The 25,576-nt window shown below is 38.2% G+C and overlaps 1 protein-coding gene across 2 annotated transcripts in view; it reads right to left on the bottom strand.

The window, feature by feature from the left end:
- The window catches only part of LOC140741811 (ERC protein 2), a 767,514-nt gene that overhangs the window by 61,474 nt on the left and 680,464 nt on the right, over nucleotides 1-25,576 (bottom strand). For both annotated transcript variants that reach the window (XM_073072223.1, XM_073072222.1), the window contains one exon: nucleotides 15,223-15,411. In XM_073072223.1, coding sequence (XP_072928324.1) covers nucleotides 15,223-15,411 — 189 coding nt within the window. The remainder of the gene's footprint in view (nucleotides 1-15,222; nucleotides 15,412-25,576) is intronic.

Raw genomic sequence — 25,576 nt, forward strand, 5'->3', positions numbered from 1 at the left:
CCAACAGGACAAACCTCCAGAAGTGGTACTACACTGGCATACAGACAGGGGGGCGTTGCCCTGTGAGCTCTCAGGTTTGATGCCAGATTTCAAAGCCTCAGGTTAAACATGGGTAAGGAGATGTCGTCTTGATTATAACTGGCCATCCTCTGTGAGCTGCTGAATCAGTGCTCCATGATGCTGAAAAGTAATTGCAGAAACCCGTAAAGCTTAAACTTTACTGTCTGGGGGACAGTGAGTATTCTGCATCTTTGCTACTTTAAATGTAGCTACAGGTAGCTTAGCACCACCACAATAGGCAAACTGTCTAAATTTTGAAGCTGTAAGTCACAGTTTATGACAAGTATTGATCAATCAAAGACATAAGGGATAAAGCTGCTTCACATCATTCTCACTATTTTATCTACTGCAGATCTGTCTGTCTACAACAGCCTGGTTGAAATGAGAAGCACACTCCGGCCATATGAAGACAAGAAGTAAGTCCCTATACCGCAGGCATTCTCCATTGTGTGGTATTACTACAGCATTAAATGGGACAGACGATGAACAGATCCGGCAGTTCAAATCTGGACATCAACCTCATGACCCGGCATATCGCTCAATCTACCATTACAAGGAAGCCAGAAAGATGAACCCTGGTTCAATAAGGTCTGTACAGGGGCAATCTGTGAGCAACACCAGGGTAACCCAAAATTAAGCTACCACCTGGGTGAGCTGTGATACAGAACCACAAATGAGTTAAACAACAAAACCAAGATGCAGCAGACTCCGCTGTTTCTGTACTGTATGACTATATTCTGTAGTTGCAGGCACAGGTTAGAGGCTAGGCATCCAGATTCACTTCTTTTCATCCCAGTCTTTCCACCCGAGACAAGGCATAAACCAGGACTGTGAGGACATGCTCTCCACTTGCCCACCTAACTGTACTTCCAACAACATTCAGAATAAAGCAGCTTTCTCTATTAGCATTTTATACACCCTAAGTATCAATTTCCACTGTGGCTGCAGTATATTCCATCCAGATAATGAAACTCAGCTATTCACACAAGGTGCTCCAATAGCATCTTCCAAAGCCATGGCACAGCACAGAAACAAGTATACCTGTAATACCCCACGCACCTTTCCAACCACTGGCCCACGGACACACACCATCCTGACTTGGCAAAATGTAATCATTCTTGTGAGAGTACCTTCAGCAGAAAGACTGAAATATTTCAGGACGGTGTTCCATTTTCACCGGGGTAATTAGCAGAAGACAGTAAAATTTGGCCTTGAATTGATGGGCATTTCCCATTTTAAAAAGTGCATTCATTTCAACCGGCAAAGAAAATTTGAACAACTTGTAATTTCATAAATCCTCATTCAAGAGGAGATCTTAAATGTTTCACTTGACTTAGTTTGTAAGCTCACTGCAGAACATTTAATCAGCAGATTTTATTTTTACTTTCAGTAAATAACTTTACAAGCATGTTAAGCATCAGTATAAAACATGAACACTTCTATGCAATCTTCTCCATCGATTAGCACAGACAAACAGGGCATTTAATAACTTGCATACAATTTCATGCAACAGCATTCCTTCCAGGATACCAAGGATACTTTTAAAATTCTATTCAGCGATCCTCAAATTCTCAACTAAGCTTCAATGCTTAATTTAATATCTGTTTCACAGTAGAAAAATGTCAGAAATAATAAGAGTATTGCCTCAAGTGAATTGAAAGAGTGTGCTGAGGGTGTTATAACAAGCATTATTATACACTAGGGGGAACTTGAAACCAAGGGGGAGAAATAATTTCTTTGCCACTGCCAGAAACTAATGCAGTCACTGTTTGAGAATACCCTCAGGCTCAATTACTGGTCAATGCAGGAGAGAAATCTAGTGCGTGGTCATGGACAATCAGCAACCAATATTCCCAGTATATTTATGAATGTTTGGTTTAATGACAGTAGGGGTCTAATGCCTTGGTTCACTGAAAGTATGAGGGCAATAATCCTGCTTTAATAATAGCAAAGACAACACTAATACAACTGTGGTTCTTTGGACAGGAAAAGAGAGGGATTAAACGGAAACTACTTTGTTTTTCATGACATTCCCCTTTAGGCTAAAAAAAAAAATCAGCTTGTCTATGTAATATACTTACCATCTTTACCACTTGTTCAAATGCTTCATTCTGGGTCAGATCTTCATTTAAATGCTCAATTTCTTAATATAATTATCCTTTCTTTATGTGGTACCTTATAGCAGAGTACAGAGAAAGGTTTTTTTTGAACAACGTGAGTTGCAATTCAAACTCTTATTAAGTTATATTCAATGTTAACTTTCTAATGTTATGGTTTATAGTTTTAAGATTGTAAACAATGGAAACCAATACAATGGATTCCAGTTAACTGGGACAAGTACGTTTTGGCCCAAATAAGCAGCTGCCCCAATTAGCCGAAGTTTCATGGAAATAAAAAGATATTAAAAAAGACAAACTACTGCTTAACTGAGTAACAAATTATGTACTTAAATGAAATACACAATGAATTAGAACACTGTCAATACTTCTACAGTACCTTAAAAATGTGTAATAATTCTTAATACTTATCAACGGAGGAATTCACCCAGGGTACGCAATGAGCAAAATCAGCGCAGACAACTAGTGCAGGTAATCGATTGCTTTCATACAATACCAGTGATGACTGCATCCTCCAAACCTTTACTTTCATTGCAACATTCAAGATGATAGTCAATACCTTCAAACTCTTTGTAATTCCTAACTTGCTGAAGTAGAGAAATAGTTTCATTTTCACATCTGGCCATTTCTGGCATCTCTGAGCCTGAATGCTTGAAACTGCGTGAGCGAAACCGTTCTGAATTATCTTACTGCTTATTACTTTTCAATTATCAGTGACGAAAATTACTGCTTTTTGAACACACCATACACAAGTGACGCTATTTAAAAACTGTTCACTTTGAGCATGGTGTAGTGTCTAAATGACACGTCTCACACTAATTAGAAACTGACCAGAAACAGTCTCCTGTCCAAATTAAGTGGCATAGTGAACCAAATAAACAAAGGGAATCCCGGCAATTTTCTCAATCAGTTTTAGTTCTTTAAGAGTTGTCCCATATAAATGGCTGCCCCAATTAATCAGAATCCTCTGTACTTCTGAACAGTTATGGAGTGATTCACTTTGGAAGGTCAAATTTGAAGGCAGAATACAGGATTAATGACAGGATTCGCAGCATTGTGGAGCAACAGGGGGATCTTGGGATCCCTGTCCATAGATCCCTCAAAGTTGCAGTGCAAGCTGATAGGTCTGTTAAGAAGGTGTATGGTGTGTTGGTTTTCATTAGTTGGGGGATTGAGTTTAAGAGCCACGAGGTAATGCTGCAGCTCTATAAAACCCTGAGTAGACCACATGTGGATTACTGTGCTCAGTTCTGGTCGCCTCATTATAGGAAGGATGTAGAAGCTTTAGAGAGGGTGCAAAGGAGACTTACAAGGATGGTGCCTGGTTTAGAGAGCATGCCTTATGGGTAAAAGTTGAGTGAGCTAGGACTTTTCTCTTTGGAAGGAGAATGAGAGGTAACTTGATGGAATTGTACAAGTAAAGTACAGACTGAGTTGACAGCCAGAAACTTTACTTTTACCCAGGGTGGAAATGGCAAATACAAGGGAGGCATACTTTTGAGGTGACTTAAGGGAAGTATAGGAGGGATGTCAGGTATAAGTTTTTTTTTAAACAGAGGGCGATGGGTGTACTGCCAGGGGCAGTGTTAGTAGCGGACACATCAGGGATATTTAAGAAACTCTTAGGTACATGGATGATAGACAAACGGAGGCCTATGGATGACGGAAGGGTTATTTTGATTTTGGAGTATGTTAAAAGGTCAGCACAACAGCGTGGGCTGTAATTATCTATGTTCTAATTAATCTGGAAGGGAAATCCTCCATTTCACTCGGATTGGTGGGGAATTTGGATGTACACAGTAGATAAGTAAGGCATACTATACTCTATGTTACGTGTAGAGAAAGCACGAGTTATTAACAGTAACCAATTTCAATGTGATTATCATTATTTGGTTTTCTATATTACCTAAGAATTCCTACTATGTGTTGATCACCCTTGTGTGAAGTGCTTCCTGACATCACTTCTAACTTTACTCTTTTTATCTGTTTGATCTTTGTCCTATTGCTATAGTACTTGGTTTATACAATTTTACAAATTGAAAGAAAATTTAGATTTATTAATCACACATATATTTAAACAGAGTGAAATATGTCATTTGTGTTAAGAACAATACAACATGACGATGTGCTAGGGTGATAACATAACGTGCCCACAACGTGCAGCAGAACAACTTATAAGGTTCTTTTGTTTAATAAAATTATTTAAAGCTAAACTGAAACTTAAAAGTAAGGCACTTGGTAGGTGGGGCTAATATTATTACACTGGGATGAAGAAGACATTCAAGAAATTTTTAAAAATATGAGAAAAGGTAATAAATAAATTGCATACATTTCTATAAGCTCATAAAATATAATAATTTGCTCAGGAGACAAAAATCCAGTGTATTTGGCAAAGATATTAAACTTGCTTTTTCTAATCCTGGTAGCAAAGATAACCAGAATACTGTATGTGATATGAGAGTGCATCATTGTGTGCAGAAAATTGCCCCATTAAAAAGCATGTCTTGAATGGATAGGCCACCTTAACAACACACACAAAATGCTGGAGGAACTCAACAGGCCGGGCAGCATCGATGGAAAAGAGTAAACAGTCGATGTTTCCCTGGGTCTCGGCCTGAAATGTCGACTGTTTACTCTTTTCCATGGATGCTGCCTGGCCTGCTCAGTTCATCCAGCATTTTGTATGTGTAGTTATGATTTCCAGCATCTGCAGATTTTCTCGTGTTTGTTAGGCCACCGTAACTTTTGATCAAGAAAGGAGTGAAGAATAAATTGGGCGCAGACTTTGTCCGATTGAAGTCTGAGATACAAACCCGACAATGACGTGCTATTAAAGTTATAACTTAAGATAAAATCAATTAGAAAATGCAAGGGTTAATCAAGAAAAAACAATGTATTAGAGAAAGGCATTTCTGTAGGTTTTTAAGGAAGCATAACCATTTAGATTACAAAGTGCAATGGTAGCATAGTGTTGCGACTGACATTCAAATGCCTGGATTACTGATCTGGAGATACAAGTTGAAACCCAATCACAGCAGCAAGCGAACTAAATTTGGAATTAAAAATCTGAAATCATGGTGACCATGAAACCACCAAATTGCTGTAAGAAGCCATCTGACTCATTAGCATCATTTAGAGATGGAAATCTCCCATCCTTTACCAGTCTGTTTTACATGTATCAATGTGGTTGTGGTTAATCGGACACTGGAATGGCCAAACAAGTCTCACAGTCAAGAGCAATAATTGAATTGAGTATAAACAATAGCCTTGTCAGCACTCTCCACAACTTGTGATCAAATACATTAAAAAGAAGCTCATAGGGTTGTTTTGATTTATCCATGCAATGTTATTATACCACACACAACACTGTAGATCAATGTCAAACCTCAAGATTTAGAATCGGGTTAGCTTTGGATATCAAGTCAATGTCACTGCATCCAGAAAAAGCAAGAAAACCCAATGGCAAGCAGAGTTCTGGCCTAATAAATTCAGATCAATAGCAAAAGAAAGAAATGTAGCAATAGAAACATTAAATTGGCCCACGAAATGAAACTGTACAGGAGAAATGCATGTGGCACCATTAAGCAGTGTTTGAAGGATGTCATTCTAGATTAGTACTTGGCCTACATATGATCTGGACTTAGATACAAGAAACATGACTTTGAAACTTGTTGACAGCATACAAATATTAGTTTTTCCAACCATGACAATAACAGTAATAATGCTTCTGGAAGAAATATGTTCTCAAAATGACCAAATAATTTGTAAATTCAATCCATAGATGTGAATTTCCTACTATTCAGGACATTTGCAAAGACTGTTATGTAAAACGGGCTCAAGGGATCATTGGGACCCGAGTCAGCCCAACAACAAACTGTTCCAGCTACTCCCATCTGAAAAATGGTACCACAACATAAAAGCCAGGACCAACAGGCTCTGGGACATCATCTTCCACCAGGCCATCAGACTGATTAATACATGATGATACAATTGTATTTCTTTCTTATATTGACTGTCCTGTTGTACATACTATTTTTTATAAATTACTATAAATTGCACATTTAGACGGAGATGTAACGAAACGATTTTTACTCCTCATGTATATGAAGAATGTAAGTAATGAAGTCAATTCAATTCAATTCATTATTTTGGGAGTGAAAACAATGTATATGCACTGAAGGATGAACCGGCACAGTAACATAGGGACTACAAAGCATAATTATCTGGAAAAGATAAATACAGGTAAATATCTTCAGAGAAAAGAGCAAGAGAATTTTCTGTTTTGCAGATGAAAGCAACAGTGAACGTTGTCATCTATGGCTCAGTTGACAGAATTCTTGCTTCTGAATCAAGATGTTTGGGTTAACGCTTTACTGAAGAGTGAAGCACTAATATCCAGACTGAGAGTCAGGTGGAGTACTGAGAGAGTATTGCACTCTTGCTGATGTGAGGTGTTGGACAAGGCACCGGATGATCATATTAGATTGCATAGTGGTGGTCTGAAGATTAGCGAGGGAGTTATCTTGTACATTGCTACGTCTACATCTCACGCAATATTACCAAGCATGATTACCTGCTTATTACTTACACTATTATCATTGGGAACCTGTTACAGGCAAATGGCTCAGCTTTCCCTACAAATGACTTCACTTCAAAAGATATTGCAATGGCTAATATATACTTTTGTGAGCCCTGAAAGTGCTACAAAAGGTGCTGCAGAAACACAAATCTTCCTTTCTTTTATTGAGCTATGATTAATTTAATTTTTTTTTTAAACTTTGAATGCTGCATGCAGCTGAATTGTTCCATTAAAGAAAGCAGTGGAAAGACTGAGGGTAGATTTAGCAGAACTGTACAGAGAAGAAATAAAATTTATATTGCAGCTTACATAGTGATTTTCATACCTTGTTCAAAATGTCTTAATGAATAGTTATTGACTAACTTTTCCATTGTGGTCTTTTTGTAAAGTAGGAAATGTAGCCATCAATATTTGTAAAATAAATTCCCACAAACAATATCATGATGATCTGTTTTGAAATGTTGACTGAGGGGAAAAATACTGTCAGTGCTACCACTTCTTGCAATAATATCTGGTGATCTTTTACATTCACCTGCAACAGCAGATAAGGCATTAGTTTCATGTCCCAGCTGAGCACTGTCTAGGAGCATCCCCCAGATTTGTGCTCAAGCCTCAGGAATGGGACTAGCCCCAGAGACATTGGCTCAAAAGATAAGAGTGCTACCAATTGAGACAAAGCTGACAGTAAAATAATGAGAAGCAATTTGAAATACAACATAGAAGAGTACAGTGTTGCTAGGCCAGTCAGTCCAAAATGTTGTGCCAATTTATAGAAAATATCCTATTCATGTATATGACCTACAGTATATCCCTCCATTCCCTTCTATCCAAAAGCCTATAAACTTGACCAAACTGCCAGTTTCCATAACTATTGTGGTACCCCATTCCAGGCATCTCCCACTGTTTAAAAAAGCTTACCTGTCACATCACCTTTAAACCTCCCAGCTCTAATCTTAAAAGCATGTCCTCTACGTTGACATCTTCACCCTAGGGAAAAGATTATGACTGTATAACCTATTGATGCTTCTCATAACTTTAAAAATCTTTATCAGGTCTCCCCTCATGTTCCGACGCCCCGGAGAACAACCTAATTTGGTCCAATCTTTCTTAATAGTGTCCATAACCTTTTTATGATGGGACTACCAGAACTGCACACAATACTCCAAGTGAGGTCTGACTGAAGTTTTATAAAGCTGAGCATGACTTTCCTACTCAACAATCCTACCACTGAACCATTGACTTGGACCCTAAGATCCCTCTGTACTTCAGTGCTTTAAAGGATCTACCATTAATTGCATACTTTCTCCTTTTATTTGATCTCCCAAAGTGCAACACCTCACACTTGCCCAGATTAAAGTTCATCTGCCACTTCTCTTCCCACATCTGTAACTGTACTATATCTCACTATATTCTTTGATAGTCCTTTACACTGTCAACAACTCCACTAATCTTAGTGCCATCTGCAAATCTGCTAACCTAATCTACCTATCTGCATTTTCATCCAGATCACTTATATAGATCTCAAACAACAGAGGTCCTAGAACTTATCTTTGTGCATACAATCAGTTACAGGTCTTCAGCCAAAATTACGGCCTTTCTTCCCTATTTTGTGCTCTATGGGCAAGCCAGTTCTGAACCCAAACTTGTAATTCATGCTGAATAACACAGTTCACTCTAGGTGTTTGACTCTATTCAATGGTAAGATACTGGAACTTGCTGTAAGGTTATAATAAGTATATTATTATATATGAATATATATTATATGATTCATATATATTATATGAATCCCATGAATCTTTATCTTCCAAATCAACCTACCATGAAGGTCCTTATAAAATGCCTTACTAAAGTTAATGTCGAACAATATCCATTGCTTTACCTTCATCATGACCTTTGTCACCGCCTCAAAAAAGTCTATCAAGTTTGTAAAGCATGAGCTGCACCACAAGAAGTCATGTTGTTTGTCCCCAAGCAGGCCTTTCCAAATGTGTGCACAATCTGTCCCTAAGTACTCTCTGCAGTATCTTCTCAATCACAGATATATTGTCATTTGCGTGATTTGTTTTTTTTTTAGGCGTGGGTAATTTGATGTCTTTCTTTGAATGACTCCATGGTTTTCTTTGTTTCATGGCTGTCTGGAGAAGACAAATCTCAGAGTTCATTCACAAGAGACTTCATTTCTACCTTCTGATGCACAGTAAATGATTAAAAAATTGATTACAATTCTAAAACTATTTTATTTATCATTTTTCCAGCTGGTCCAGATCCTGCTGCAAGCCTTAATAGCCATCCTCACTGTCTACTACGCCTCCAATCTTGATGTCATCCACAAATTTGCTGATAAAGCTTACTATATTATTATTCAGCTCATTGATATAGATGACAAACAACAACAGACTCATGGCCGCACTATGCAGCACACCACTAGTCATGGGACTCTAGTCAAAGAGGCAACCATTTACTACCACTCTCTAGCTTCTCCCACAAACTCAATGTCTAATCCAATTTACTACCTCATTCTCAATGCCAAGCAACTGAACCCTCTTGACCAACCTCCCAATGTAGGACTTTGTCAAACAGCTTGCTAAAGTGCATGTATACAACATCCACTGCCTTCCCTTCATCAACTTTCCTGGTAACTTCCTTGAAAAGCTATGCAATTGGTTAGACGTGACTTACCGTGCACAAATTCATGTTCAAGACCATAAGATATTAGGTCATTTGTATCATCGAATCTGCTCTGCCATTTCATCATGGCTGATCCATTTTTCCTCTCAGCCCAAATCTCCTGCCTTCTCCCTGTATCCATTCATGCCCTGACCAATCACAAATCTGTCAACCTCTGCCTTAAATATACATAAAGACTTGGCTTCCACAGCTGCCTGTGGCAACGATTCTTAAAAAAAAACCATCAGTCACAACACAGACCCTCTGTGGAACACCACTAGTCACTGGCAACCAACTAAAAAAGGCACCCTTTATTCACATTCCTTGCCTCCTGCCAATCAGCCACTGCTTTATCCATGCTAGAATCTTTCCTGTAATACCAAGAGCTTGTGGTTTGTAAAGCAGCCTCATGTGTGGCATCTTGGCAAAGATCTTCTGAAAATCCAGCTACCACAACATCACCAGATTCTCCTTTGTCTATCCTGCTTGTTATTTCCTCAAAGAATTTCAACGGATGCGTCAGGCAAGATTTTCCCTTGAGGAAACCATGCCGACTATGGCCTATTTTATCATGTACTTCCAGGTACACCTAAACCACATCCTTAACAATCAACAACATCTTCCCAACCATTGAGGTCACACTAAATGGCCTATATTTTCCTTTCTTCTGTTTCTCTCCCTTCTTGAAGGGTGGAGTGACATTTGCAATTTTCCAGCTTTTCAGATCCATTCCAGAATCTAGTTATTCTTGAAAGATCATTACTAATGCCACCACAATCTCTTCAGCTACCTCTTTCAGAACCCTGTGGTGCATACCACCTGGTTCAGGTGACCTATCGACCTTCAGACCTTTCAGTTTCCCAAGAACTTTCTCCCTTGTAATGGTAGCTTCACACACTTCATGAAGTCTGACACCTGGAACTGCCACCATACTGATAGTGTCTTGCACAGTGAAAACTGGTGAAAATTCTCACTCGGTTTGTCCACCATTTCCTTTTCCCCTATTACTACCTATTCAGCAGCGTTATCCAGCGGTCTAATATCCACTCTCGCCTCTCTTTTACACTTTCTGTATCTGAAGAAACTTTTGACATCCCCTTTAATATTATTGGCTAGCTTACTTTCATATTCCATCTTTACCTTCTTAATGACTTTTTTAGTTGCTTTCTGTTGATACTTCAAAGCTTCCCAATCCTCTAACTTCCCACTAATCTCTGCTCTATTATACGCCCTCTTGTTGGCTTTTATGTTGGCTTGGACTTCTCTTGTTAGCCACGGTTGTGTCATCGTGCCTTTAGAATACTTCTACCTCTTTAGGATGTATATATATCTTGTGCTTTCCAAATTGCTTCCAGAAATTCCAGCCGTTGCTGCTCTGCCATCATCCCAGCCAGTGTCCTTCTCTAACCAGTTCTGGCCCAATCCTCTCTTGTGCCTCTGTAATTTCCTTTACTCCACTATAATACTGATACATCTGACTTTAGCTTCTGCTTCTCAAATTTCGGGGTGAGTTCAATCATTTTATGATCACTTACCCCTAAGGATCTTTTACCTTAAGCTCTCTAATCAATTCTGGTTCATTGCATAGACTTTTTAACACCCTGCTTCCACCCAGCACACGTGTATGTTCTGCTCCTACCCTCCCCACTCCCCACACTCGCATCCTGTACTGGTCACTTTTCATCTTTTATTTCTGCTGTTTCAAATATTTACACTACTGCTTGTTTTTTTATATAATAGTGTCAGTAACATTATACATTAACATAAACATAAAACCTCACACTCTACGTCAACGTGTCAATCTGCAGGCTGTGCCACTCAGGGACTTGTGCTAATGTTATTTTGTGACTCTATGTGCTGGATCGTACTCTACGTGTTGTGTGTGATCATGCATACTGCGTTTTGCACCTTGGCCCCAGAGGAACCACGTTTCCTTTAGCTGTATACATATGCATGGTTGAATAAGAATCTTGACCTTGAACTTGAGATGAAGCATTTGATCTCTGGCGATGATCTAAAGTAACCTCAGCAAAGATTAGTGGGGGAGGAAGAATCGCAAGACTGGATGGTGGGAGCTGGAACTCCCTGCCTGAAAGAGCGGCTGAAACAGAAACCACTCTGACCTGCACCACAACATATCAAGAGCTGGAAGGTTAGATCTTCTGGGGAGCTCTTTTTATTTTCAAAGTAGAAGAAATACAGTGGGTGAAAATGTCCTCTTTCTCGACTGTGAATTTTCTACGATGCATTCATTTTTAATTGAAGATCTGATAGGAAAGCTTCTTAATTAATGATTCACTGTTAATAATCTCCTGCATTGAGACTGGCAGGCATTTTGCTCCTAGATCTGGGAGGAAAGTGACACTGAATCAAGTACCTGCTCATTTGGAAACTAGAGTGTACAGTGCAGTTAGACAAAAATAATCACAAACCAGCATTTTGCTTACTGGTAACAATTAAAATCTCTATGGCACATAGTTCTTAATAACAAAAAATCCATAATTCTAACTTTTAAGAGGACTAATTAAAAAAAAACTAACAAATTTTTTGTTAGATTTTAAACCAGTATCCACTGCTCTTTCTTATGTGACCCGTTTGCCGTTTTTAAACCACATATGATTTACTCACTCCACAGCAAGCTTATTCCTGTCCTTGTTTTTAGAGTGTTACGATACCTTAAAATAACACATAATAATGTGGTAATATCAAACATTAGGTCCAGTACTCTTCCAAATTCAGTGCTGAGTCAAGCACTTAACCGAAACAAAAACTTCATTACAACATCATGCTGCTCTCCCAGTGGGCAGCTTTCACCCTCTTCAAGTGATGGGAAGTGTGAAAAGACTTCTCACTGGGAGTGCAGCATACTGTAAGAGTAACATTTAATTTCATTTAAACACCTATTCATTTATGAACTTGGATGAGTGAGTGCTGAGGAGTTTCGAGTTGGACGAGGCTGGACTTACTCTACGGCATGAAGCTTTGAGTCTGCTGAACTTGTAAAAATAACCCTGAAATAGCTGATGGCTACTTTTGCTCTGGCAAGCGGTTCTTTCTTTTAGATCATATCAAGTAAAACAGACACAATTCTGAAGTTATTTACTTCCCAGATAAAATTGGCAATCATTAGCTCAACCGCATTTTTCGTACCACTGCACATTCTTTTAAGCCTTTGGTACACCAAGATAATTGTATTCATCTCGAGAAGCCTGATAATTTGTGGGTATACAGAAAGTGTTTCCTTTGGCTATCAATGTTGGTGTCAGGCGGCAGAAGTATAAATTCTGTTGTATAAGTTCAGCAAGGACTTATCCTGTGAATGTCAGGGGTTAAAACAATGCTATTATTTCTTGTTGACAGATTCAACATGCGATCAATAAGTTGGTTATTTCAAATAAATACTTAAGGACATACATCAACTTGAAACTTTGCACATGTAATGTCAGGCAGTATGAATCCGGGTAGGAGTCTCTCTCTATTATGTTCCTAGAACTACAGAATCATAGAATTTCTGCAATTCTTTGGCTTTCTGTTTGCCATCTCCACCTTATTTGTTCATAAAAACAGACAATGATTTCATCAGGAAACTGTTCACAATGTGTACTTCAAGTCTTGGGCATTATGTAGAAAATAGTTTTACGGTAGCCCAAGTTTTGCTTTGCAAAGCTGCATTGTGTGGTTGTTACAATGTTATGGTGTACTAGCATAATACAAGCATACACACCTTTTTGCAGTGTCTGGGAAGGTCTGTATGGGCCAGTGAGCACATTAACAGCTTCACTGTCCTGTATGGGCAGGATAAGCTGCTCAGCTTGACAGCAGTCAAAGTAAAAAACAAAACTGCTTCCATCTGCAAGCACATGTTATGCTTTTGTTGCCAATAAAGCAAGCACAGAAAACCATACCTTTCGTAATGGACGGGCTATTGCAATGCTGCGCTGTTTACACCACTGGACTGTTGCAGACAACAGATGATAACTGTGCACAGGGCTCAAATATTGAAGTACATTATAAAGCTTCACCTTTTAAAAACAAAACTGCTTACATGACATTCTACATTATTTTCATTAAAAAATCCAAGCTATTTGCAATGTAACTACAACAGAAGTGGTCTTTCGGTTATCTTTAATATTATCAGCTTTCTAAAATCAGAATGTGTTTGCATTTACTCAGCTGTTCCCATAGTTTCACATTTCATGAGCTGTTGTTACAGTTCGTAGTTTCCCATGTGACTGGATTAAAAGCTACATAATGAGCTATTTAATAGCTCAAAGTTGCTTTTGTGCACCCACTGGTGCATATGTTCAGATTGCTTGACTTTTATTATTGCAGAGCAGCAAAATCTGAAAACCTCTCTTTATTTTCAATGGAGCAGGACTTCAATGAATTCTTTGCGATTTACAGATACCACTCAGCACGGCTTGGGTGAAGAGGTCAAATACCTATATAACAAATTCTTCAGCATCCTCTCATTCTCAGTATCCATTTGTACAATAGGGACGCCATTTTCATTATTTTATAGAAAGGACTCTGGTTTGACATCAGATGTTCCATTTTAGAACAGACACAAATTAATTGTCTATTCACAAGTCCTACCTAAATTGAAGGAAACACTTCAAAACATTGAAGCTGAAGTATTGCAACAAATGAAATATTGACTTTCAAATTAATAAATGTGTTTTGCTAATATCACCAAGCTTATTTATTTCTAATGACAAAGGAAGAAAATGGGTTTGAGCTCAATCAATACTTACGCTTTTAAAAAACATTTTGTACCTGCTGAGAATGGAGCTGCCTTGAGACCGCAGTTCAGCGGCTGTTCGTCCTCGGCTGTCAGCTACTATACTTTAGCAAGGATCAGGAAGTGGGTACAGGTGTCACTCAGCACTATTGGTCCAGGGACAGGGTTTGAAGGTGGGGATTACAGCTTCTTTCCCTCTCATGTCCACTTTGAGGGATGTTCAGCACAAAACTTACCTTGACTCAGCCCCAGAAGCAGATCGCACGAGCCTGAGACCGTTCCTCGCCAGAAGGAATGCTGAACTCCTTGCACTTTTGAAGACAAAACCACCCAGTTTTCCTGCCAGTAGTAAACGACTCCTGACTTGAGGCCTGACAGGCTGTTCAACTCTCTGCACAGAATGAGAACGGGTGTGTACATCTGTGTGTGTGCACAAAGCGTGCAAATGCGTGTGTGAAAGAGAGAGAATGTGTGAGAATGTGCATGATAAAACAATGTGTGAGAGAGTGAAAGTGTGCATGAGAGTGCATATGAGAGGGTACGTGTGAGAAAGAGTGAGTGAGAATGTGAGATAGAGAGTGTATGAGATGGAGAATGAGTGTGAGAAAGAGTGAGAGAGAGAGAGCATGTGAGGGACTGTGCATGCAAGAGAGTGTGAGAGTACGTGAGAGAGAGGGAGAGAGAGTGTGAGAAAGAATGTGAGAGAGAGTGTGAGAGATGGTGCACGAGAGAGAGAGTGAGTGTGAGAGATTCAGTGAAGCAATGAATAGGGAAGCAGCTCTAAAAATGACCTAATGTAATAGAATCTACAGTTTCTTCAAAATTGCAATTTAGTGCTTTACTATGAACCATCCCTGTTTTAAATTGAGACGTTTTAATTTACAATTGATGTGAAGAGTGAAGAGAATGGTGATCAGTGTTTTTCCATCCTTGATTGAAGAAAAGTTGACATTACTACTAGAAGATTACATGTTTTGTGCCTTCCTCCAGCTGTAGGATCTCAAGCAAAACGGCAAAACACAAATCTATCTGTGCAAGATGTAATTAGAATATCTCACCTGTACAGGTGTCAAACTCTGCAACTGACGTTCCCGGGAAACCTCATCCTCCCCTTCCTCCATGACCGATAATGATGGCAATCCTGCCAAGACTTGCGGATTCCGCTCCAGGCAAAGTGTAGTCAGGTGATCGATGTACAGTTTTAATTTGATGCGGTGGTTGAACGCCTCCAACAGTGACTGGATCATCTAACAGAAAATGATATTGATTTACACCAGAGAAGTATACATGGAGGTATGTAGTTCTTTGCTAAAACTCTCAAAAAGAATTTCACCTTCAAGCTTATAGCATTTCACAAGTATTCACTGTGCAATGGCAGAACAAAGCTAGTTCCCATATTTACAATGATATATACAACCGCAAATGTAAGAAATAGAGACATCTACGCTTCGGCTAATCTGGAATTCTGTAAAGTGGCTTACATTGACTACACAGTTAAAAATTAGTGATGGCAAATGAACTGTGATACTTTAGCATGGTGGCAACAATTACTGAACAAAAAGAATTTACAGACCTTTGGAAGCCTGTAATCCTAATTGTGTTCATTTATAAAATGCATCATTTTGCTGTTAAGAGATGCAGTCACAGATAAATTACATTGGAAGTGCTTCAAAGATATTGTAAAACATTTCCATTGGAATTTACAGCAACCTTAGGTCAACAAGATTAATCTTCAATTGCAACACAACAGTAGCTATTGTAAAGCCGTATTTCACACAACAAAGAGAAGGTATCTGAACTGAGGTACAAGGGAAACTTACTATAACTACTCCCTTAATGGAGGAGTTCACTTACTATCTTACACTGATTGATAAACATTTCTAGGACAAGAATGGATACATAACATCATAAAGTTTTTCTGGATGTCTGACAGACAGGTAAGAACATAAAAACAAATAACATATGTAGCAATTAGATGGAATATAATAAGGTGAAGCATACATAACAGCATTTAGGGGGAACTTTACAAAATTGGAGCATTATTAGTTTTTATGAAATAAATCTGTGTGCTGTCAATAACTGTCATTATTTAGACAAAATAACAAACATCACTTATTTTGTTCAGACATACCATATTTCAAAATGTGAGGGATTTGAGTGCCAATAGTTTTGAGCATGAAATATAAGAGGAACCATAAAATAAGTATTTTTGACAGACACAATTATGTACATTTTTTTCTCATTTTGCATCACAGTTGTTTAAAACAATTCTGTTTTACTTTCTTGGAAACAGGAGCTTTATTCAATTCCTTTTAATTATCCCAATGCTTTTTTTTATATTTCCAATATCCAAAACCATCTTGATCGCTCTGAGGTAAGCAAACAATGGTTGAGGGAATGGGAGTTCTGATCAAGGGGGCATTAAATTTAATATAAACCAGAACAAACCTCCAAGAGGCCCACAACCTTGTTGTAGGGTTTGGAGACTTGCGTGCCTCAATGGCCCAGAGAAATATGTTGGCTGGAGTCAGGGCTTTATGTTTTGACATTGGTAGAGACATGCATGCCAAACAGGTCAAAGGGTAGAGGCCAGACTAAGAGTGGTTCATTGAACCTCCAGGTGTAGGGGTTCAGCTCAGGGCTAACAACTCTAACCGGTAAAACAAAGCTGTTATAGAAACAGCGATGAAGAATCCTTCCCCATCGGAGTATGATGATATTCTTGAGTCCTCTCTGGGTCTTGCATGACTGACAGTACTGAAAACCAAGAGGAAGCTACTGACATAAAGAAGGAAGCTCTGAACACCTTTTATATTCCCACTTCTTCCATCCAAAATGATAGCGTAAAACACACGTTGCTGGGTCAAAATTCCAGAACTTCCTTCTCAGCTATTTGTGCTCTGTGCTGTGTGTTGTTGGTCATCTGTTTTGCACCTTGGCCCCAAAGCAACGCTGTTTTGGTTGGCTATATTCATATATGAATGAACTTAAAGCTTTTTGAGTATACTTTCACCACAGACTACACATATTAAAGATGACAGCTCACTGGCATCTTCACAATGACAAGTTTGGCCAGCCAATAAAAGATGCTCTTGACTCTACTGCTCAATCCCATGACAGAATAAGCAACCTTCAAACATTCTCCAAGTGAAGGAGATTCAGAATTGCATTTGTCCTGTTAAATACACCACCACTTTTACACTTGTGCTGAATTTGCTCAAACGGTAGAAGGGTTATGTGCTGATGGAATTATTGTCAAATTATTTTCTCATGTCTCTATCATCGTAGTCTCTGGATTTGGTTTAATAATGTAAATGCAAGGAGCTTTTACAACTGTAAACACAGTTCATAGGTACACAACCACAGCCTTTGCTGAAGTAGAATAAATTATAAAATACTCTTAATTGTAAGTAATCATCAAATTCCTGCTGATTTCAAATACTGTTTTATATGTGCTCTAGTTAATACTTTACCTACAAGGAGGTAGCATTTCTAGATAAAATCAGAAATTTTGGTCAATACAATCTTAGCATCTATGTGCTTATATGATAGCTTTAATGGAGAATACACCCAAAAGCAACATCTCAATCAGATAAAACTGGGCACCATCAAAGAAGATATTAGTTCAAGAGGGCTATAAGAACATGAAAGGATACAGAACTGAGGTGGGGATTATGGAGAATGCTCCCTGTGTGGCTTCTTGTATATCGATGGGAGTAGATTGAGAGACTGCTTTTGCTGAAAACCTAAACCCCATCCGCCAGAAAAACCAGGATCTCCTAGTCACTACCCATTTCAATTCTACTCCCATTCAGACATGTAAGTCCATGGCCTCCTCTACTGCCACGATGAGGCCACACTCAGGTTGGAGGAGCAACTCCTTATATTCTGCCTGGGTGGCATCCAACTAGATGTCATGAACATCAATTTCTTGAACTTCCAGTAAGAAAGTAAAACTGCCCCCTTCACCATTCCTCATTCCCATTTCCCTCTCTCACCTTACCCCTTACCTGCCCATCAGCTCCCTCAGATGCTCCCCTTCTCTTTCTTCCATGGTCTTCTGTCCTCTCCAATCAGATTCCCCCCTTCCCCTGCCCTTTCTATTTTGTCAATCAAACTCCCAGCTCTTTACTTCACTCCTCCCTCCCTCCCTTCCTCCCCCGCCGTTTTACCTATCACCTGTACCTTGTGTTTCTTCCTCCCCTCCCCCCACATTCTTACTCTGACTTCTCATCTTTTTCTCCAGTTCTGATGAAGGGTCTCGGCCGGAAACATCGGCTCTTTACTCTTTTCCATAGATGCTACCTGGCCTGCTGAGTTCCTCCAGCATTATGTGTGTGTTACTAGCAATGCCTCCTACATTCACATTCTGATCACACTCATCTGGTAAGTTTCACTTCTAAAACACAGTAGAATTCCTTTAAACAGGACTAGCCATTCCCAGTAGTACCAACAATAAATACTCACAGATTGCAAGTTTCAGTCGTACTTGAATGATGGCAAATTTGGCAGAGCAGTTCCAGAAAGTGTTTGGGACAATTCCTTAGCACATTACCGTTTGTTTCAGGTACAAGATAAAGTTTTCAGTGCGGTGCTTTACAGGATGTTGCAAAGAGGCAGGATATGGATGGGAAAGGGGCACAAGGTAGATTCTTGATATTGATTTTCACAGAGAGACAGAGGAAGAGAAACTATTCCTAGAGATATTCAAGGTTAAGTTCTCCCAAAGTAGACAATGGAGGAGAAGTGGATGGTAATCCTGATTAGGTTCAAGGCCACAAGAACTAAATGATCACAATTTGATAACTTAATCATTACGTCTATAGGAATTTTCAAAACTCAAGTAATTTCCTTCACACCATCTTCCTCTAATGCGATCTGAAAAATATTTTTTTACTTTGAAATTATTTAAATCTTTTTGAAAAAATAGGTGTTGTTGATAAAATGTAAAACACTCACTTCCAAATGGATAAATAATTTATAAGTAATCAGTGGTGGAGCAATGTTTCTGAGGCCTCCTATTGCACATCCTTACTTTGAGATTATTTGGCCCACCACAAAGCAAACCCAAGAGCTTCATTGCTCCTTCTTCATTAACCTATAACTCCAAAATCTGTTGTCCTCACCAAGTCTCTCCCTATTGATTCTTTAGCCACTTACCTGCAATAAGGGGCAACTTACAGAAGCTAATTAACTATCAGCAAACCTTTAGCATATGGAGAAAACTAAACTAAAATATATTTTAAAAACTGGAAGAAAATGGACTGAAAATAGTGATTGTAATTGAAAAAGGTTTCACTCCCTGAAGCAACAGAGACAAAATGCTGGAGGACTGATGATCCTCCATGAGGGGCCTCGGCCTGAAATGTCGACTATCCTCTTTTCCATAGGTGCTGCCTGGCCTGCTTAGTTCCTCCAGCACTTTGTGTGTATTGCTTGGATTTCCAGCATCTGCAGATTTTCTCTTCTTGTTTGTAATTCCTTGAAGCAACAGATTGGTTTTAAAATTTAGGATACGTACTTATCAGGGAATGAAGACTAAACTATTGAAGACAAGTATATTCTAAGTATATACAAGTATGTTCAGGTATGGTACATAACACAAAATTGTCATTGTTCACCATCCATTTTATCCAACCAAACAATTTTGAAAAATTGGCAATGGTTATGGTATGAACAAAAATAAACAATACGATTGCATAAATTCATATAAAAATAGCTAATCTTTTAAGGACACTTTAACTTTAAAGGTGTATTCTTAAAGTTCAGTAGTTGAAACTAACAGAAAGCTCACAGAGGTGGAAAACTTGGTTAATGCAGCCTACAAGGCTACTTATCCCACGAGGTCCATGTATTTCTTGCAGAACAATCTATCCAGTCCTATTTCCCCTATTTTTTCCCTGCAACCATACAAATTATTTTCCCAATGCCTATCTATTCCCTCAGTGAAAGCTCTGATTCACTCTGTTTCCAATACATTTCAAGGCATCAAGTTGAAGATAACAGTTAACAGATAATTCAAAACTAATTACTTCAGCTGGTAGCTGCAGAACTCAAATAAATAAGCAAATGCTTTAAGTTGTGATAAGGAAAGACCTAATTTGTCGGTTTGCTTAATATTATAAACAAAGTCAGAACCACTATTGATCTAATGCTGATTGTGACACAAGGGATCCTGTGAAATTCATTTATACCTATATGTTACACATATTAAATGTACATAAATATTGTAATATACACCAATGTTAACTTTGAGTAAAATGATTTTAATTATGCTTAATGGATCTATTGTTTAAAGTTGAATTTTAATCTTACTGAAATTTAAAGTGCACAAATCAACTACCAGGTGCTTTACTAACATGAATACTGCTTTTCACCAAACACCCTTCACTACTTACAGAATTGTTTTGAGCAGACAAATAAATACCACAGTTACTTCCGGCTCTCAGCCCTCAGGTCAGATTCTTGATTCCCATATGAAAACTGCCAATTTGCCTTCGAAAATGATTCCACGCAGATCCAAATAATTAATGATGGCTTCCCTTTCAATATTTATTAGTGTTCCATGTGAACTCACAAGTTAGGTGTGGAAGTGTGCTAGCTGGCTTCTCAAATCTCTCTGCCTTTCTCATGTCTGATCTGAATGTAACCTCAACCTCAAGTCGTTTTTCACACCTTTGCTAATCAAAACTCCATGTAACTCTACCTTAAAGGTAGTCAAAGATATGGCTTCAAAACTGCCAAAACTGAGGAAGAGAGTTCCAAAGATTTTGCTCTGAAATAACAAATCCCTTTGCTTGGAATCAACTGGGGAAGATGTTCTTAGGATCAACTCGACCACACTCTTGTCTCAACTTCTTGATTTTTAAAAATAATGTCAATTAAATGTTTAAGTAAATTATTTTTTTATAATTGCTTTTCAGATCTTTTAACTCCTTATAAACTATTTTGGCATATCTGAGACAATTTATGCTGCTCTATAGCAACAAGCTATGAAAAGATTATCAGTGCCTAGGGGCAGAGCCTCAGGATCCCGTGCCGGAGAGCTAATCCTTGAACAAGGACTGCTCCATTTCACAGTATAGAAAAGGCAGCGAGTCCACAACTCAACTTCGATTGTGAACTCTCAAAAACAAAATGTGGCATGGGCTGACTAGGGACAGCAAGCCAATTGAATACAATCCAGCCCATTATTTCCTGTAAACTGACCATATATGATCAAAGAACGAGAAATAAATGAAATAAATAAACATTTTCACTTTATTTCAGATTCCCTAAATTAAGCTTGCTGAACATGCTATTTTCCCTAACAAATCCTATTTCACCACTGTACCATTAAACGCTGCTGGACAAGTGAATTTTAAGACCAACAATTCCCATTCTGGTGTGCTTCCATTTCCTCTGAGATATAAACTGTCCAGAATTTCTGTTACATGTCTTAATTTTCACATATCTCTCCAATTCATAGTCAAGTCCTTAAAGATGATGCCTGTATCTCTGTTCATTAATAAAGTTAGATATGCTATCTAAGATCTTAGACAATTTTAGTCTGGTAGAAACTAAAATTCAGATTATACATTAACATAGGATTTCCTCTTTGAATCAGCATTTACTTTTGGTCAAAAGTCACAATTACACCCATGATCTCACCTGGGGCAAACAGAAACTCTTATATCGACAGTGAATCGCCGTTACTCCATAAAAACTCTTGAGTGCTTTAGTCTGGGCATAATTTCACATAGCACGTAAATATTTTATAACATGACTAAGAAAAGGACTCCTGTTAATCATCTTTTCTTATCCACAGGAAGATCAAATGTGAAGTTAAAAATGCTATATATTAACATGCACCTGACAAAATAGATAGTTCTATTCTTCAAGCTGCACCGATAGTTTTATGGCAAACCCATGATCTTGATTTGACTTAAATTCCAAGCAAAGTTTTTTTTTAAGAAGTTTCAGAATTCAGTTGAAGATCAAGAAAACAAAACTTTTTCTAATATGTGATAACTAAAAGAGAGTCATCAGGGACTGCAGCCTCCCCAACCACAAACTGTTTCAGCTGCTACCGTCTGGCAAACAGTACCACAGCATTAAGGCCAAGGCCAACAGCTTCTTTCACCAGGCCATCGGATTTATCAATACGCATTGCATGTCTGACTGTACATTGATCTGACTGTGTATCTGACTATACACACATGTATACAAAACAATTATGCATACAATTTTAGTGTTTGGGGAGTATCCTCCCACATTTCCCCTCTTTATTGCTTGTACATTGCGACGGAGATGCAACATAAATATTTTTATTCCCTTGCATGTAAGAAAGAAAGAAATTTTCATAAAAAGTCACTGTATAGAGAGACAGTGTGGATAACACAAAAAAAAAGCATTTTAAGAATGGACTTGCATATATTCTTTAAGTAAATGTATTTATTAAGTTTGCTTTTTACATTTCTGATATGTTGTGTGAATCATAGCTCAATGGTATTTTGCTAATCTAATTCATTTTAGAAAGCTACTGCAGTACAACAGTGGTTGTGGGCTTTGAAGTTAAATCTGCCTCAAAATGCAAGCTCTCAAGGTTATTGTTGCTCAGGTGATCGGTTCAGTTTTTGAAAGGACTGCAGGATTATATAATGTTTTCTTCTCATTAGGAGATCACCTTCCAATGCCATCATCACAAAACAGAACATGCTGCAGTCAGAATCTCGGAACAAGAAACTACTTTGGCCAGTGGGAGCTTCGTGTTTTGCAGTTTTTAATGACTTATCAAAAAATGACTGGAAAGTGTGAAAACTAATGTGTTGTGTTCAAAGAACATCACTCACAGGACAAAAGAAACTGACAATGAAAGATATGGTTTATAAGTCTTGTGTAACACTACCTTGTCTGTACACTCATGATGAAGTATGTGTACATTATCACACATTTACTTCACAATCTATCACAATAAACTCTTTAACCCTGTACACTCAATACTTTCAGTGCTATTGTATGGTTTATTCCCAATTCTGGAGAAAAAAAGAGACTGATGACAGCAACTGGTTAAAATCAAAATTAGTAGTTTCGTTCAGTAATTTTCTTAAAAGTATAATAAAAATATAAAGCAAAGAATCAACATGTTAGATTTACTTAGCAAAATAGAGTGATTGCTTTTCATTCAAATCTGATTGACAGCTCCATAAAGCAGATTCAATAAGATTATTCTTTAATTATGATTGACCGTAGATACTTAATCCAGATTATCAACTTTTATTTAATCACTCATAATTAAAGGAGAAGAATTTGTAACTATACTAGGCTCCTTGGGTTATAAATGACTTGGCTTAAAAAAAAATCAGACTTCGCACAAACCTCAAAGACCTCATACATTTTTAAAGCATTTGTCAAACTAGCAATAACAATAAAATGTTTCTTGGTATTCGTTAATGGATGGATCCAATATAAATTCCAATAGATTAATGATGGGGAATGTCAGGGTAATTATTCAATGAAATGAAAGAATTATAGCAAGTGAATGTAGAGTGATATGATATGGGTGGCTATAGAAAATAACATTTCTGACTTGAGGAGAAATTAGCTTACAGACAGTTTCCGGGAACAGAACCCTTACCTAACCTAAGGACTGCCTATATATCACTTTTATCCAAGCCTATCATTTTTACATGGGGGTAATGGGGGTAGCCCATGATGCTCAGGGCCTTTTGCACCAGATTAAGAGGGCAGCTGAAAGATGAACCTCACCTTGGATCAACAGCTTCTTCACAGTTCAAAGACAAAGGCCTCAGCAATGGTAAAACCACAGGCTTTGCTTTGAAGGCTTTCTTTCAGGTTCACTCAACACACTTTGGTTAGTTCTTGCAATTTTCATGTAACAAAATAATGCAACTTACCTTTTTAATTGTTGCTCTATTTATGATAATATTGCTTTATGTTGACGTTAACACCTGCATGGCTCAAAAATTTGTATAGCATACCTTAGAGTAGGTATAATCCTCAGTTAAAATTGTCTTTTACATGATCTGTTGGTGGTCATTAAGAAAAACTGAAATAGTTAGAAATCATATTATTATAAGCTAAAAGGCTGGTCATCTTGGTTTTATTGTAAAGAGAATGGAGACTGTATGTCAGAACAGAACAAAATTTCTTTAGTATTAACTTACTGTATCCACAAAAATACACAGTCTTCTAGTGACTATCCAGTAATAGGGACATATGAAGCACATGTCAGTGAGATGAGAAGGATACATCTGATCTCCTATTATAATTCCTTATTATTGATGCCTAGATATGTGCCAAATTACTAATATAGGCTTTACATTTTAATTTCTATCACTTAGAGCATAGGAAGACTATCAGCAAGTTACCCATGTCTTAAGGTAGACCTCTCAAGTTTCTTTTAATGCAGTGACCCACGAGGGAGAGAGGGGGAGAGAGGGGGAGAGAGGGGAGAGAGAGAGAGAGGAGAGAGAGAGGAGAGAGAGGAGAGAGAGAGAGAGAGAGAGAGAGAGAGAGAGAGAGAGAGAGAGAGAGAGTGTGTGTGTGTGTGTGTGTGTGTGTGTTTCCAAGCTAGCAACTACGAATTAACAGCCTGCTTACATTCTGTTACCTTTTTCCAGATATAAAACCTTCCAAGCAAGCAAACCAGTTATTGAACCACGTGAATGCTCCACCCACTAAATTCAGGCATAACTAGGGTCTCTCTTCCTGCCATCACAGACATTTACACTACACGCTGCATCTGCAAAGGAACAGCATTATGAAGGACCCCATGCACCCCTCATACAGTCTCTTCTCCCTCCTGCCGTCAGGGAAAAGGCTCCAAAGCATTCGGGCTCTCATGACCAGACTATGTAAGTTTCTTCCCCCAAGCTATCAGACTCCTCAATACCCGAAGCCTGGACTGACACCTTGCCCTACTGTCCTGTTTATTATTTACTGTAATGCCTGCACTGTTTTTGTGCATTTTATGCAGTCTAGTGTAGGTCTGTATGTAGTCTAGTGTAGCTTTCCCTGTGTTTTTTTTATTACGTAGTTCATTCTAGTTTTTTGTACTGTGTCATGTAACACCATGGTCCTAAAAAAATGTTGTCCCATTTTCACTATGCACTGTACCAGCAGTTATGGTCGAAATGACAATAAAAGTTGACTTGACTTGACAGGACAGACAATGTACTCAGTGTGTCTGTCCAGTGTTGAGATACTGTAGCATTATCAGGTAACTAGTCTCCAAAGACTTGCATGTATTTAAAAATATTTTTGCTATTCCCTTTTACAATAACCTTACTTTAAAGACATATAAATTACGTATTACATTACATATAATGTAATACTTCAATGGCTTAAACTGATTCAGGGATTTGTAACTCTGTATGTACAGAAATTTCCTCCTAATAACCATTTAATATT

This window comes from Hemitrygon akajei, chromosome 19 (assembly GCF_048418815.1).
Source record: "Hemitrygon akajei chromosome 19, sHemAka1.3, whole genome shotgun sequence".
NCBI classification, from domain to species: Eukaryota; Metazoa; Chordata; class Chondrichthyes; order Myliobatiformes; family Dasyatidae; genus Hemitrygon; species Hemitrygon akajei.